Raw genomic sequence first — 14,224 nt, forward strand, 5'->3', positions numbered from 1 at the left:
TTTTCTTTCATTTTTCCCTATAGTTTTCTCTTTTTGGTTTTAAATATAGTCGAATTCAGAATCTGTCCATAGGGAATCTGCATCCTATGGTTCCGATCTGATTGTGTGTACAAAACCCTTGCTAATTAATCCTGATACAGGAGCAAAGTCAATTACCTTTTTGAGGTATAACTTTTATCTTGCTGTATTCATAACATAAAAACTAGAACAAGCACAGCGTATTACAAATGTTCCACCAATGACCTATTTTTATTGAAATAGATTTTTGAAAGATTAAGTTGTACTTTCCAAAATTGCTACAGCTAAAAACTTTTTGTTTATTTAGTCATCATGCCGATACGCTGCACTGGTAGAGTATCAGCTTTCTATTAAGACTGTTTTATCAAATTATAAAAGTTATCCCAGACTTTCTTATCGTGGTCTACACATCTTCTGAATTACATAGGCAATAGTGAAAAAGCAGTAAAAGGGGCCATCAGCTGTGTCTTACTTTGTACTGTAAACATGTGATACGAATTCATTGTCACCAAAACTCCTCCCAGGTAAAGGGGGGGTTTGCTCTTTTGTTTTCCTAATTAGCTTACCCTGGATGAGTCTCTTTTTTTTTTTTTTTTTCTTTTGTCTAAAGGTTTTCCATCTGCTAAGAATGCTTTATCTTGACTTCCTTAACCTTAATTATGTTACTCTCTCTTGTCAGATTCTACTGCTGGGAAATATGTTTGAGCACAGAATTCCTCCTGCAAGGACCTAGATTGCAGATGCGTTGCTGTTGCCCAGCGGGGCCAGCTGCATACACAAAAGAGAGCCTAAAACGGTAGGCTGGGCCTAAGGGCTGCAAGATCTGGCATAAGATACTAAGTCACCCTAAGTATTTTGGTGTGTTTTCTCAGGTTGAATATGCATGTACTGGAGTATCTGGTGTGGAAAAGATGGCTGCCTGATGATTAATGCAGAAAGTTACATGGCTTTCTTTGCAGTTGAAAGGAATATTGGTGATGCAGGAAAATACCAACCAAAATACTGGCATTATGTAAATATTATGCTCTACCTCCTAGCATAGGAGAGCCATATGAATGTTCAAAATTTGTGACGTGCAACAGGAACGGTAAGATCACTGCAGCAAAATTGCTGGATGAATCATATGCAAATAACGGCGCAGAGCGCAGGTCAAGTCCAGACTTCATTACCTCCGGCGTGCTCGCACGGCGCGGGTCCCTTTCACTGCACGATGCCTTGGGGCTGCCTTCGCGGACGCGGTGCCCTGGCCCCCTCGGCAGCCCCTCGGCAGCCCCTCGGCAGCCCCTCGGCAGGCTTCGGAGCTGTGCGGGCCCTGTGGGCCCAGGCCCACGAGCGGCTCCGCTTGGCCGACTGCTGCTCAGCAGGTCGCTCCTGTTCATCTGCCGGTGTCCCTCCTGCGGGTAACGGGAGAGATCCCTGCTCCCGGGGTCACTCGTCCTGCTCCCCTGGGCCCGTGGGGTGGGTGGGCACGTGAAGCCATGACTCAGAACTGGGAAGAACGTTTATGGCTTTAGTTATTCCTTCGGTAACAGCAAAGCTCCTCAAAGCTCTAGTATTACCGAATTTAGCAAGATCCTGTTATTGTTTGACAAAGTCTGTTTGATCCGCTCTTCAGATGGCCTACGTTTCATGTTGTTCCTGCTGTTCTAACAGCTTTTACAAACACTTGCTCTGAATTTTCTGTAGGAGTGTTATAGAGTATGTTAATTGTATCACGATGTTGAAGGCCTTTATCATATCTTAAATTGCCTGTTATCTGCTGTGACACAAAAGAGTCTTTTTTTCGAGTGTTGCCAAACCCTAATCTATGGAGCTATTGTTTGTTTACATCAAAATACCCGTATTTAAGAGAAGAAAAATCAGATCATTGTTTCCAGTCCCTTTTTTTTAATGCTTCTTAGGTGCCTTTTACTATACTGAACATCAAAGTTGTGAGGAGCAGCCATTTTTTACAGAGAGCAGTCCAAACTGTTTCTTAGACAATGCTTGCTTTGCAGTCAAACACAACTAATTCAAACTATGTTCACAAGTTTCTTTCAGTCAGAGAACGGTACAAATGACATTTTCAAGAAAGAGTGAAAGTCCTGGTCTCATGGGGATTTATAGGAAAATCTCTTGCACTCATGAATGTAAAAAAAAATATGTTTTGCTAAGTATGATGGTGATGTTGCCAGTCTACTGATCTAGAATGAAGAACTTGATTTTTTTTTTTTTTTTTTTTTTTACATTCTGAATTTTCTTCTTCTCCTTTAAGAGATAGAATTCATAATGTTTGTATACAGACTGGTAGGAATCTATGCACTTGAAAAGAAGTCATCCTGTAAGATGGAATGTAAAAATGGTTAATTTCAAATATGGCTTTGCCTTAATGGTTTCAAAAGAAAAATAAAGTATTTTTAAAAGCAAGCTTAATGACTTGTGACTCATCTTTTGCTTCCAGGAAAATAATTCTTGGTCATGCGTTGTGTTTTTGAGGCAAACATATTTGTTACCCTGTGCTCCCTGCCTCTTGTACTTTATCTGAAACAGCTGCCAACTCTTAACTGAATCCTTCTTTCCGTGAATGTGCGTGCATGGATAACATTCCACGCTGAACTCTTGGAGAACCACTTACCTTCTCCACTGGTGACTTGTGTCAGGGTTGGCAGATTCAGAACTCGGGGTGAGGAGGGAGGAAATGGTGCCAACCTGTCACTCCTTCTGTCACCGCACCAGGGCAAGGAACCTGTATTTCTCCCAATTCCACTGTAATTAACAACCAGAATGATTTTGCCTTCAAGTATTCGATATGTAAGACCCTGCTACAGAAAACACTTGGCTGCTTAATGTCACACCAGGGAATACTTGTACAGATTGTAGTAGCGAAGTGCAGAAAAACAAGCTTCAGTAGGACTGGTGCCAGACCTTTTGGCTTAGCACCGCAGAGCTGCATGTGGATCTTTTAAAGGTGCAAAGAGAATGTGGAGCATCCTTAAAGTGTTGGTCCTTGCAGATTAATTTGGGAACATGTGAGTGTCTGTGTTATGGTATTCCATTAGTTATGTTCGTTGACTTACTATCCTATGTACCCATGTATGATGAGCTTGAGAAGCAAAAATTTTTGGAATTTACTTCTAGGTGCATGGTAGCACACTGCCTACTTTGATGAGCATGTCTTCAAACTAAATACTGGTGGGGAAAGCTATATCACAGATAGTTACACCCTAAGGAGCTGGGGGGTTATTAAGTTGATAGGAGAAGAGTTACAGCAGAGGGTGAAGATGCATGAGTCCTCATGAGCTGTGCTCTAAACCACCAAGGCGTCATTTGCCACAGCAGAAAGTATTGAAGGAGCCTGATGAAATCAAACTGCAAAAGCTCAGCATAAGAAGTAGGCCACATGGCCAGCAAGTATGGGTATGATGAGGTTTGGTCTGTGATCAAATATATACTAATAATCTAATAATAAATTATTAGGTTTCAATGCTTATCACTAGAATGCTGTAGATACAAGTTTTAATAAAAAAAACAAGGAAGGTTAAAATTTTTATATAACTATTTGTCAGAAGCTACCAAATTACACGCAGCTCAGTGTGTTTCTTAAAACATGAAACAGACCATGTCTGACAAACTTGGGGTTTAATCATTCCCTCAGGCTAATGAATCATTTGTGGTGCATGCTGACAGAAAGCTTTGCTTTACCTGAAAGCTACGAGTAACCTGTTAACTACAAAGCACTCATCATCCTTAGCTATTTCTATTGTACTCTTAAATAAGCAGGCTAGAATGGCTGAAACCAGGTAGTTACAGCATCCATCCCCTTCTAGTAATGATTCCAAGTAAAGCAGCTACAGCTGAACTTTACTGGTGACCTGTGATATTTGCAGCCTGAGTATGATTTACAGCTATTTAAAGATTCGGTCATTTGTGATGGCTTTAGATTGTTTTTCTATCCTGTCATAATGGCAAACATAATGGTTATGAATAAATGCACTTTTTAGAGGGCACAGAGAAGGTTCAATGGGAGGGAAGACTACTTGCAAGCGATGCAGCAAAACATCCCCTGCTACAAGCATTGTGAAATAAAGGAATTAATTAAAAACTTCTGGAATGACACACTAAATAATCTCATGTAACTATGTTGCTTTTTTTTTTTTTGTCAGCTTGACTAAAATGCCTGCACTTTTCAAATGGAAAAGACGTGATTCTCTTTCTAGCATCTCACATGGTATTTTTACAATAATTACAACTTTTAAAGCAGGGCTTTCTTCAGTTACTCCTAGAAATTCCAGTCATTAACTGAAACCACCACTATGCTAGGTTTGATAAAAAGAAAAATGAAAGATTCATTCCTTCCTGAAATAAAATAACTTACTGAAATTATGCTGGGTTCTGTTAACCCTATATTTATCTACATGGTTCACCCTACTCATATCATTAACTTCAGAAGTGAATGACAAATCAGATGGATAGATGAGCTGAGAAAATGGGATATATTAACCAGAGCATTAATCTATTCCTAACCAATGCCTAACAAATGCTTGACTAAATGCTGAGATCTGGTGATTAGCAAGCATTGCAGATACAGCCTAAAAGAGTATGACTAAGTATAGTGATATAGACACCATATAAAGCTTGTCACTAAGACACAGTCAACATACATAATCATGAAGCTAGTATTTGAGCAAAACATTCACTTTTCCCCCAACATTTTTAACCCTTTTTGTGATCAAAATTATGTTTCTTGGATTTCCAGCCCTAGTTGCAGTGTAACTGCACCATTCAGAAAATAACTGAGTTTATTATCTGAATTTTTTTATTTCCAGACAGCAGTGGGAGAGGTTAGGGCAGCCTTACTAGCTCAGCTTTAGGCTTTGCAAGTAAAAATAACTTCCCATTCACTTTGACCGCACAAAAAGTCGATCAAGCAAGGCTGCCTACCCTCTCCCAGTGCTATCTTGGCATGGACTAGACATTTGAGTGGAAAGTGACTGCTGACTTGTATCAGCTGGCATTTTATTATAAGAGCACTTACTTTCAGAAGTAGGCCTGAGATTATGACCTTCAAAACTCTTTTCTTGTAACAGGGTTTTTTTTTTTTTTTTTTTGATAGAAAAAAATAAATCTTAAGCTCCCTGCCCACTTTAATCTTATAAAGACCACATTGTCTGGTTAATGATGGTGTATGCTGACTTCATGGACGTGTGCTGAACTAAGCCAGATAAATCTGTCTCTGCTTTTCATAACACTGTAGGAGTGTCAAGGACAACACAAAACATTATTTTAATAACAAATGTGAAATTTGGATATATTTCCTGTGCTTTGAGCTGTTTATATTTTCTTACTGCATGCGTTTAATGTGGTGACAACAGGCTTGTCTGCCTTTCTTTCTGAGTTTTTCAACACCTTAAGGCCATGCTGCTGGCACTGCGACTACTGCATGATGATGCTTGAAGCCAAGCCAAATATAAGGAAATGTGTTACTCCTTTCTGTAGTAGCAAGCTGATGAAGGTCACTTCTTTAACAGAAGCAACATGATAGTCTGGAAACGGAGAGATGCAAAACCCCAGCCAAAAAACTGTCCATCTTGGTCCTTCAGTATTTAAGTCTTTGCATCCGTTTTTTTAGAAGGGAAGGATTTTGGTTGGGGCTTCTTTTTATCCATATCTTCTTGTATTTCAGAAGGAAAAGCCTTCAGGTTTTCATTCACACAGGGGAGGCAGAACCTTTTAGAGTAAAACAGGCTACATTCCTGCAAACAAACAAAAAAGTACACATACAAAATGGAACAGGTTAAATTATAGGCTGTCTTTATCATGTTTATGGTTAGAATCCTCTGTTTTCCTCATTTAGCTTATGAAGACCCGTTTCTCCTGGGAGCAGCTTCCAAGTTCTGGCACTACCATGCAAGTCTTGAAGTGTCAGAAAGCTTTTCCCCCGCCAATGTCCTCATAGTGGCCTAAGGGCAAACACAAGCGAAGAAGATAGATAGGCTCGAGGCTCACAGTGACTTTAGCTGCATCTTGCTCCATGACTCCCAAAAAACATAACTTTTTTTGTATCAACCTATGTGCTTGGTATTGCCCTAAGGAAACGTCAACAGACCTAAGTTCATAGCAGTGAACACCCTGGAAGTGTTCAGTGAATGAGCAGAATAACTAAATAAGTTTAATTCAACTGCAGTTTCATCCAGTAACCAAGATTTCATCCTTTCACCACCTTTATCTCGAACATATTCTTTTGATTAAAAACCAAAAACACATGTTTTTTGATTAAAAAGCAAAAACATATGTGGTATTAAAGATGGAGTTGATGTCTCTTGTCTGAATTCATAATGGGGAAGTATAAAATCTTTTGTGCAAAAAAGAAATATTTTGTTGCCCTTAAAATGGAATGAAACTGTGATTGGATTAGTTGGTATTATAGACCCAATTTTTCATGTTGTTAGTTGTAGTAAGAAGATGAGAGGTACTGAATGGGAAGAAGCAGAAACAGTCTGTTTTGCAGTGTACAACTTGGAAAGTTTGTTAATATATTATTCTTTTGCCCTGTGGTAAGGCTGAAGTTCATGGTTCTCCTGGCATGCCGATGACTAAATTCCAAATAGGATTTAATCAGTAAGCTGGAGCTGGTGTTGCTGAAGGATTATTCTTGGGGATTTAAACATAAATAAAGACATTAGTTCAGATGGATCAGGACATCTTTCTGTGAGCGGTGGGTTGTATGGGTTATACCTAAACATCAAGCAAAGTTTTCTTCTCAGAACAGTCATTTATGGCTGACTGGGGGGACTTGGCATGGATATTTCTGCTTTTCTATTTTCTCTCTCTCTTTTTTTTTTTCCTTCTATATCACTATCTGCACTTGAGTGTAGGGAAATGCATGACCAGGTCAAAATCACAACCTACCTGCCCCTTTTATGACTCTCAAGCCCAAGGAATAACTTTCTCTTCATGTATTGTCCTTTCTGGACTGCCTGACAGGTTTCTTTGTATTCAGAGGTGCTGTTAGACTACACCCTTGTCCTTGAAAAGCACTGTGAATGGTCAGAAAGGGGATTTCAGTTGTGCAACCTCTAGAGCCTATTGTTTTTTGTCTCTTGGTATCCTTAATACTTTAAGATGCCAATGAAAAGGAAGAGATTAGAGCCTGCTGTTGTTTGTATTACATTATGGCACACAGCTGCCCCCAGCTCAGGTCACTGTAGTGGCTCCACAGCCATGGACATTGCCCCAGAGGATGCTAGGCAAAGGCAAAGAGGGGTAGGAGGAGGAAAGTCGCCCCTTTCTGCAGACACCAATCTCCGACATTCACACGCAGCTCCTCAATACTCAGCTTGCATTCTTTCAGTGATCTGTCTAATAATTTTGGGTGATTTGAGCCTATCAATCACACTTGAGCAAAGTTCTGAATATGAACTCCTCCACCTCTGGAGCGTGCGCTGAGATACCCTCAGTCCTCCCCTGTTCTCTCAGGCACAGGTTAACTCAGCCTATCTGAAGTTTAGAAGCCCTACAAACTACACTTACTATGTACATTCAAGCCCTTTTTTGATCATTATCCTAATAGAGTTCTGTGCTTAATCAGATAATTCTTTAATATGTTTTACTCCTTCCACAACCTAGGCAGAAGAGGGCCAGGCCTGTTTTCAATGTAGTTTTCATTTTTAACTTACTAGCCCAATTCAGACAAAACTAAGTTGCCAAAGCGTACTGACAGAGTTTTATTTTATTTTCACAAGGATCATATCTGAAAGTATTTCACATGGATATTATCTCTACCACACTTCTAAAGGAAACTCTCTGTAAAGGAAAGAATCTTACTAACCACGTCCAGTATTGTCCTCACATGACTGAAAGTGGAGTGGAAAGTTAACTGCAGTGTTACGTGTATCACTTAATATCTAGTCATGTCCAAGGTCACTGCTTATTCAGCATGTGCTGTGGTGAGCAATAAGGGATGAAATTTACTTCCTATTTTCTTCTCTTCTTCAAAAGTCACCTCTTCTCTTTTCCTTTGTTTAGTGTCACAACAAAAAGAAGCAATTAATTAAAACTGTTTTAAATGACCAATACAGTCAGCTATCGCTTCCTCTCCACTTTTCTGAAAGGGCAACAGGGAGAAGGGCAGTCACTTTGCTAAGGGTTTTTAAAATCATTGCTATTATCTTTCTTTGTATGGTGTTTTGGCATATTTAAAGACATTACAGCTAATCATTGGAAGAACTATTTATGGTTGGACCCAAAGTACTTACCCATATACTGTATTAAAGATCTGTTTAGTAGTGAACTTCGCTGCCAGCTGACTGAAATAAATGAACTTTGTGAGACTTGAAAGAATATTTGAAGAAGCAAGCTAATGAGCACCGTGCAGAACAGCTGCTGAAGTTTTAATTTTCCTTGCCACACCAACTGCAAGGAAAGGCACTCCAGCCAGTGTAAGGGATATCTCAAGAAAAGCCTAAAATCTGATCAGCTGCTTGGATACAAAAGGTAGAAGACTATATCCAATTTGGCCTTTGCCAAATCTAAAGGGAGAAATCTCCTAATTTTGCCTTGGGTTAATCTACTATTTTGAAGTAACAGAAAAATTAAAGCAATCTGTCACTGAAAGCTTTCCATCATAAAAGTCTGCCGTTCTGCCACAAAAGGCAGAAGGAAGCACAGTTTTCTTCATCTTCAATACTTTGTTGTAAGACATGATGGAAATACTCAGAATAGGGCTGAATTATCTGCTTGGGTCAAGCACAAGCAGAAACTAAAACAACCTATGGAATTACTATCCCAGCTTTGGGTCTCAGCCTTGGTTTTTACTTCTCTGCACTCTAATTTTCCCTACATGAAAGAGGAATAGTATGTGTTTATGCACTTTGGTGTGGGTGTTTACAGCAGTAATTATCATTTCTGTAAATCTCTTCCAATGTTACCTAAGCTGTATTGCTAAACACATTTTGTAACCATACTCATGTATGTGATTCACTATCTGGCCTGGCCAGTTTGGTAAGAAATCTATTTTCAATTATTTACAACCAAGGTTTTGCTTTGAGTGATACTACCAGGGATATCTTGAAGACTTAGATAAAAAACAGGTAAAAGATCAACATTTTTCCACAATAGCCAAAATAGCCAGGAATGCCAAAAGATTAAGAGAGGCTCCCCCCAGCTCACTGATCATGTCCTCTATAGATTGTCATGCCCTAAATTAAATAATTAATAAATCTTTCAAAGGCAGAGCCCCACGTTCGCCCCACGTTCATTAAGATACAGTATGTGGAAAACTACTGAGATGCCAAATTTCAGTATTTCTGGTAAGTGTTATTTCTAGACTGGCAAATATCTATCAAATTCTTAAATTCAAACCACAGAATTTGGGAATGAAAGCAGCAAAATATGCTCAAGTTTGCTCAAAATATGCCTGATTTGCTAAATCCGGTGCTGTTAAAAAGGAACGATAAAGCTGGCTTGTTAGGGCAGGAATAAAAGTTCCTAAGTCCAACTATCTGACTAGCTTTATTGCTTCTATGTTTGCTCTGACTCTGGCTGCTCAGAGCAGTGACTTGACTGCCAGCCCCACCAGGACACTGCCACAAGGAAGATCCCGCTCACACGGGAGTTTTGCCTCTACACATTGTAGGTGCACAAGTGCCTTGAGCTACCAGCTCTGGACACTTGAGCTCAGCTATCAAAGACGTAACCAGAGAGCTTGAGGGCTTCAATAGGCTCCCATAGGAGTGGTTTCTGGTAATGCCAGAAAGGAAAATAAATGGTGGTTTCAAGCCTCTAGTCTGACCTTTTTCTTTTTCTTTTTCATTTTTTTTCTTTTTTTTTTTGTGATTTTCGTTCTTTTAAATGGCAGGAAAGGCCTCAGAAATGTAAAACAAATTGAACCAGGAGAAAGATGTTATTGTACACTTTTTTGCCTCTTAGGTCAGTGTACCAAACCTGTCCTTGATGCTAATGCCCTGCAAGTCACAACTGTAGCTAAACTTGTCCAATTGTGCCAATTTCCTTTTGGCTGCATCTGTCCAAAACCCTCTGAATTTTGTTGGTGTAATTTGACCCTGTCTTTTGTTCAAGTGAATTTGTTCTAGTTCCCCCACAGAAATTGTTGGCATTGGCAGCTGAGCTGTTTCAGTTGCCCAGATTATCTCACCTCATGCTCTGAGCAGGGCCAAAGGTTAGTATGGTCAGCAGGCTTGGCCACCAAACATACCATTTCACATCTTCACAAAGACATTCACATTTTTTTTCTCTTCTCTTTCTTTTAACTCCTGCTACTAGCTACTTTAGCAAGGATCACATCACCAACGTTGGGCCCTGATTGCTGCCATTATGGATGGCTGAAATGGTTAAATTTGAAAATTGTTGAAACTGATCTTCAAGACTGAGCTGTGCTTTCACACATGTGATCAACTGCATTGAAGCGTAGCACTTCAGAAAACCAAAGAGAATGCTAGGATCTGGCTGCTACGAGGGCAATGGTCCAGTTTAACAAATACATGCCACTGTGAAAATGATCAGATGGCCAAATATCTCCCAGTGACGATCATGCATGAGCCATGTATGTGTCTTGCCTATATCTCTTCAGTCACACAACTGGCTCACAAAGGTAAGAGAGTCTAACCTAAACATTTTCTCCGTTCATTGTACTGCCTCAAAGAAGCAGAGTACAGCCTCAGGACACTGATAATTGTGTAATAACTTGTCTTCAGTTTTACTTTGAACTCACAGCAAACAAAAGGACCAATTTTGCGCTGAGGAGAAGGAATTAAGGCAACTGTAATTTTACACCACCTCTCTGAACCACACTCAGAATTCATAGCTTACGGTTGCCTAGAGGCTGCTACACAAATTCCTGCTTCTTCAGAGGTCTGCCACAGCACTTCACAATTCTTCTCCCTGCTCATTTTCTACCTCACCTTTTAGAAAGAGGATGGTGCAAACCTAACCACCTGTAGACATTCATATCTTCTTTATGGAAAAAAAAAACAAAAACAAACAAACAAAAAAAACAAACCCTTGGCATAGTATGCTGCTGCAAGAAAGGACCTGAGAGTCTTGAAGCAACACATGATCTCCCTCACATTTTTCCTGTGCTAAGACAGTGGAAAAGTGCATTCACTGCATTTGCGGGGTTGGATTGTGCAAATATAGGAAACTTTAAATAGAGCAAAAACTTAAACTTTGTGATGCCTTTCATTTACTTATATGAAGGGCTTTATCTGGGGGATCCAACAGGACAGACAACCAGCGTGCCTTAAAAATAGACTGCTTGGGTCTTTCCTGTTGTTCCGCCTTTCTCTAACAGGTCACAGGGGTTGGACCAAAAAGAAGTGACAAAATGCTTGTTTTGCTTGTTACTTACCGTGCTAACACACACCAGTTTGCTACACAAACTGCACTGAGACCCAAGGATGAGGAATCTGTCCTTGTCAGGGGTGAAAGGATCCTTCATTACATAGCACTCTTCCAAAAGCCTAGAAGAGAATAATTCCAAGCTTTTAAAGGCAGGGGAAGAGCTCAAACAGAGAATTAAAGGGGGGATAAAAAGGCAGAAGTCCTCTCTCCTTGGTTTGCCGTGCCTAGTATTGTACAAGTGATCCTGGAGCCTCCTTCCTTTTTAAAATCAACCTTGTGTCTCCCTTCAGGCTTAAAATGTGGCACTTCCTCCCCAAAACAGAGCAATTGGTGATCATCTCAGGCCTTACTAAGATTTTCTTAGTGCTCCACTTGAAGTGTTTTTTTATCTTCCATTTTTCATAGGCACTCCTTCGCATGGCCAGTGGTACATGTATGGTACCTTGTCAAGTTATCATCTCAATTGTAGAACTTCTAATTAGAGATTCTCTTTGAAAGATATATGTGTGCAAGTATAGAATAAAAAGAGCTTTTACTGCTCTCAAGCCACTGCTGTAAAGTTACGATTCCTGTCTCTTGCAGGCAGGAGCTATTAGTACAGAGCATTATAATGATCTGAAATATTCTGACCTTATCTCTGAGACTGTTCTGTTTGCTTCAGGGTATTCAGGGAGCGCATTTACCAGCAACTTGGCAACCTGCTTGGGAAAGACTAATGCCTTATTCCTCCTGAGAGCTCCAGGCAAAGCCTTACTGAACGCAGTTTGGTTAATGTCTGCACAGGACATTTTGCACACCTGGTTTATTTATATAAATCAGACTGAACTCTGTAGTACAACGGAGTACAAAAGATATTCTGACAACCTGTTCAGTCCTTTACTTGTGTCTTTACATACATAGAAAAACATTTATATGTGCGTGTCTGTGAGAAAGGAATACTCCTTTCTCACTTTCCCCTCCATTCAAAGAATGGTAGGGCTAAAGTCTTTGCTGTTAGGAAAGACCAGGTGTCTTAGCTTGACAACAAATCTTCTAATGTTCTAATCCAAAGGCTGGATTACCTTTGCAAAGCTCTCCTTGCAAGGCTCACAGAATTAACATACCCATCACCAATGCAGAGACTTGGCCATTGTACAAGCCTCCCTGTTAGGCATACGTTTCCTGCAGTGCTTAGGTCTACCAGCAGACCAGAAAATAAATCAATAAAGGCAGTCTCTAAAGGTACTTCTCCTGTGCATTTATGGAAGGGCTATTATTATAGCCCAAGTATGCTTTTGCTGTTTGAATGCGAATGACTTAAATAAAGCCAAGAGGATAACAATGAGCTGGAGAAATTTTAAAGCAGGAGCCATATTCAGCTTTGATTCAGATTCTTTACATGAGGGCCTGACTCTCTTCAGAAAGGAAGGAAGAAAACTAGTAGCACTGTAGAATTTGGAGTGATAAAAATACAGCTGCCCAAAGATAACAGAACTGATCTCAGCCCAAGCAGGCACTGACCAACAGCTGTTTCCATTTTACAAGTAACTGAGCAGTCTCAGTAGGCTGAAATGCTGAGTATATGCCTGACTTCCAGTCCCAGTGAGGTCCTGACCGCGTCTGCTGATGGGTTCATTGACCAGCACAGCCTCAAAAGAGCTACTCATATATTTAAAGGTAAATGTTTGTTTTGCGGGGAGTTTAATGTCCGCAGACTGAGTCACGAGTGCATAATTTCTTGACAAACTATCCCTTTGTGATAGGGAAGAAAAAAGATTCAGCCTCTTGAAATGTAATTATGTACTAAATTTCCACACATTTTAGAGCTACACATTCTGCCAAATTATCTAATTCACCCCTCCCCCCCCAAAAAAGAGCTATTTGAAATTGCAAATATTAAACAGCACTTAAGAAGTGTTTTTACCATATGTACATAATTCATGTTGTGTTTACATTATTATCCAGTTGATACAGCTGTGAGGTAAAGGGCTGTTCCCAGAAATGCTATGCTGACAGTCAACAATATTCTACCATGAAAATTATGGAATAGGGAAATTGTAGGGTGGTCAGTGTGGTTAGGAAATAGATTAAATATGAGCCTTTGCATTGCGCTGGAGCAGGATGAGAAAGATTTTTTTTTTTTCCCCTCCTCCTCTCTTTGCTATCAATGTTGACAATTTTTATCATTTTCTTCCTTTGGTAAATGAAGGTCATCTTAAATCCGAAACCTCATATTAATATGGCATATTATTGAGTTTATGGAACATACATCATTCCACAGAACAAAGCTTATACTGCCCATAGCATAAATAAAATATGAAAAAATTGTACTCACACAATTGAGCGCGTGTTTGGTGGCTTCTGCCCATAGTAGGTATATGGAGCTGTTAAGCCACATAACTGACATTTAAACTCTCCTTTAGGCTGAGCTTCTTTGTGAGAATCCATTTTTAAGCTACCTACAAGAAAAAAATATATATCTTTTAGTTTCAAAATGCTGTACCTGGAAAATATTTGGAAGATAATTCAACTAATGTGGGACATCTGGCTATGCAAATTAATATTCAGCAGGGAATTGACTGTTGCAAGCCTTGATTAGCAGATCATTTCTCCTAAATCAAGTTCACTTCCCTGGATACATTTCCAAATTCCTCGGACAGGTTTGGAAATAACAGCCTTGGAGCCTAACTATAAAAACCCACCTACTAATTTATAGCTTGATCGAAGAAAGAGTTTAGGTAATGAAGTACATAGCTGTGACCTGAAAAACCCTTTGCTCAACCAAGGCTTATGCTCCATTAGCACCTCCCCATCCTGTGTGCAACATCCCCATCCAAGGCTGCTGCATCCAGCTCCTCTCACAAACCTCAAATGGAGCCTGTGGAAGGGT

At 39.8% G+C, this 14,224-nt stretch overlaps 1 protein-coding gene across 1 annotated transcript; it reads right to left on the reverse strand.

Moving 5' to 3' along the window:
- Positions 1–5,231: 5,231 nt before the first annotated feature.
- Positions 5,232–13,959, reverse strand: CDPF1 (cysteine rich DPF motif domain containing 1). The gene is made up of 3 exons (XM_010213404.2): positions 13,670–13,959; positions 11,363–11,474; positions 5,232–5,750 (listed from the first exon to the last, which is right to left on the reverse strand). The coding sequence occupies exons 1-3, from the start codon at positions 13,780–13,782 to the stop codon at positions 5,601–5,603; spliced, it is 375 nt and encodes a 124-aa protein (XP_010211706.2). The 5' UTR covers positions 13,783–13,959; the 3' UTR covers positions 5,232–5,600.
- Positions 13,960–14,224: the final 265 nt, after the last annotated feature.

The sequence above is a fragment of the Tinamus guttatus genome, unplaced genomic scaffold, assembly GCF_059628265.1.
Source record: "Tinamus guttatus ecotype Peru unplaced genomic scaffold, ASM5962826v1 Tinamus_guttatus_pri_ptg000749l, whole genome shotgun sequence".
In the NCBI taxonomy this organism is placed as follows: Eukaryota; Metazoa; Chordata; class Aves; order Tinamiformes; family Tinamidae; genus Tinamus; species Tinamus guttatus.

Excerpts from the sequence above, each read along its gene's own strand:
- CDPF1 (XM_010213404.2), bottom strand. The coding sequence starts at position 13,782 with ATGGATTCTCACAAAGAAGCTCAGCCTAAAGGAGAGTTTAAATGTCAG. Across the intron at positions 11,475-13,669 it reads CCAAACACGCGCTCAATTGT|GCTTTTGGAAGAGTGCTATG; the intron begins GTGAGTACAATT and ends ATTCTCTTCTAG. Across the intron at positions 5,751-11,362 it reads AACTGGTGTGTGTTAGCACG|GAATGTAGCCTGTTTTACTC; the intron begins GTAAGTAACAAG and ends GTTTGTTTGCAG.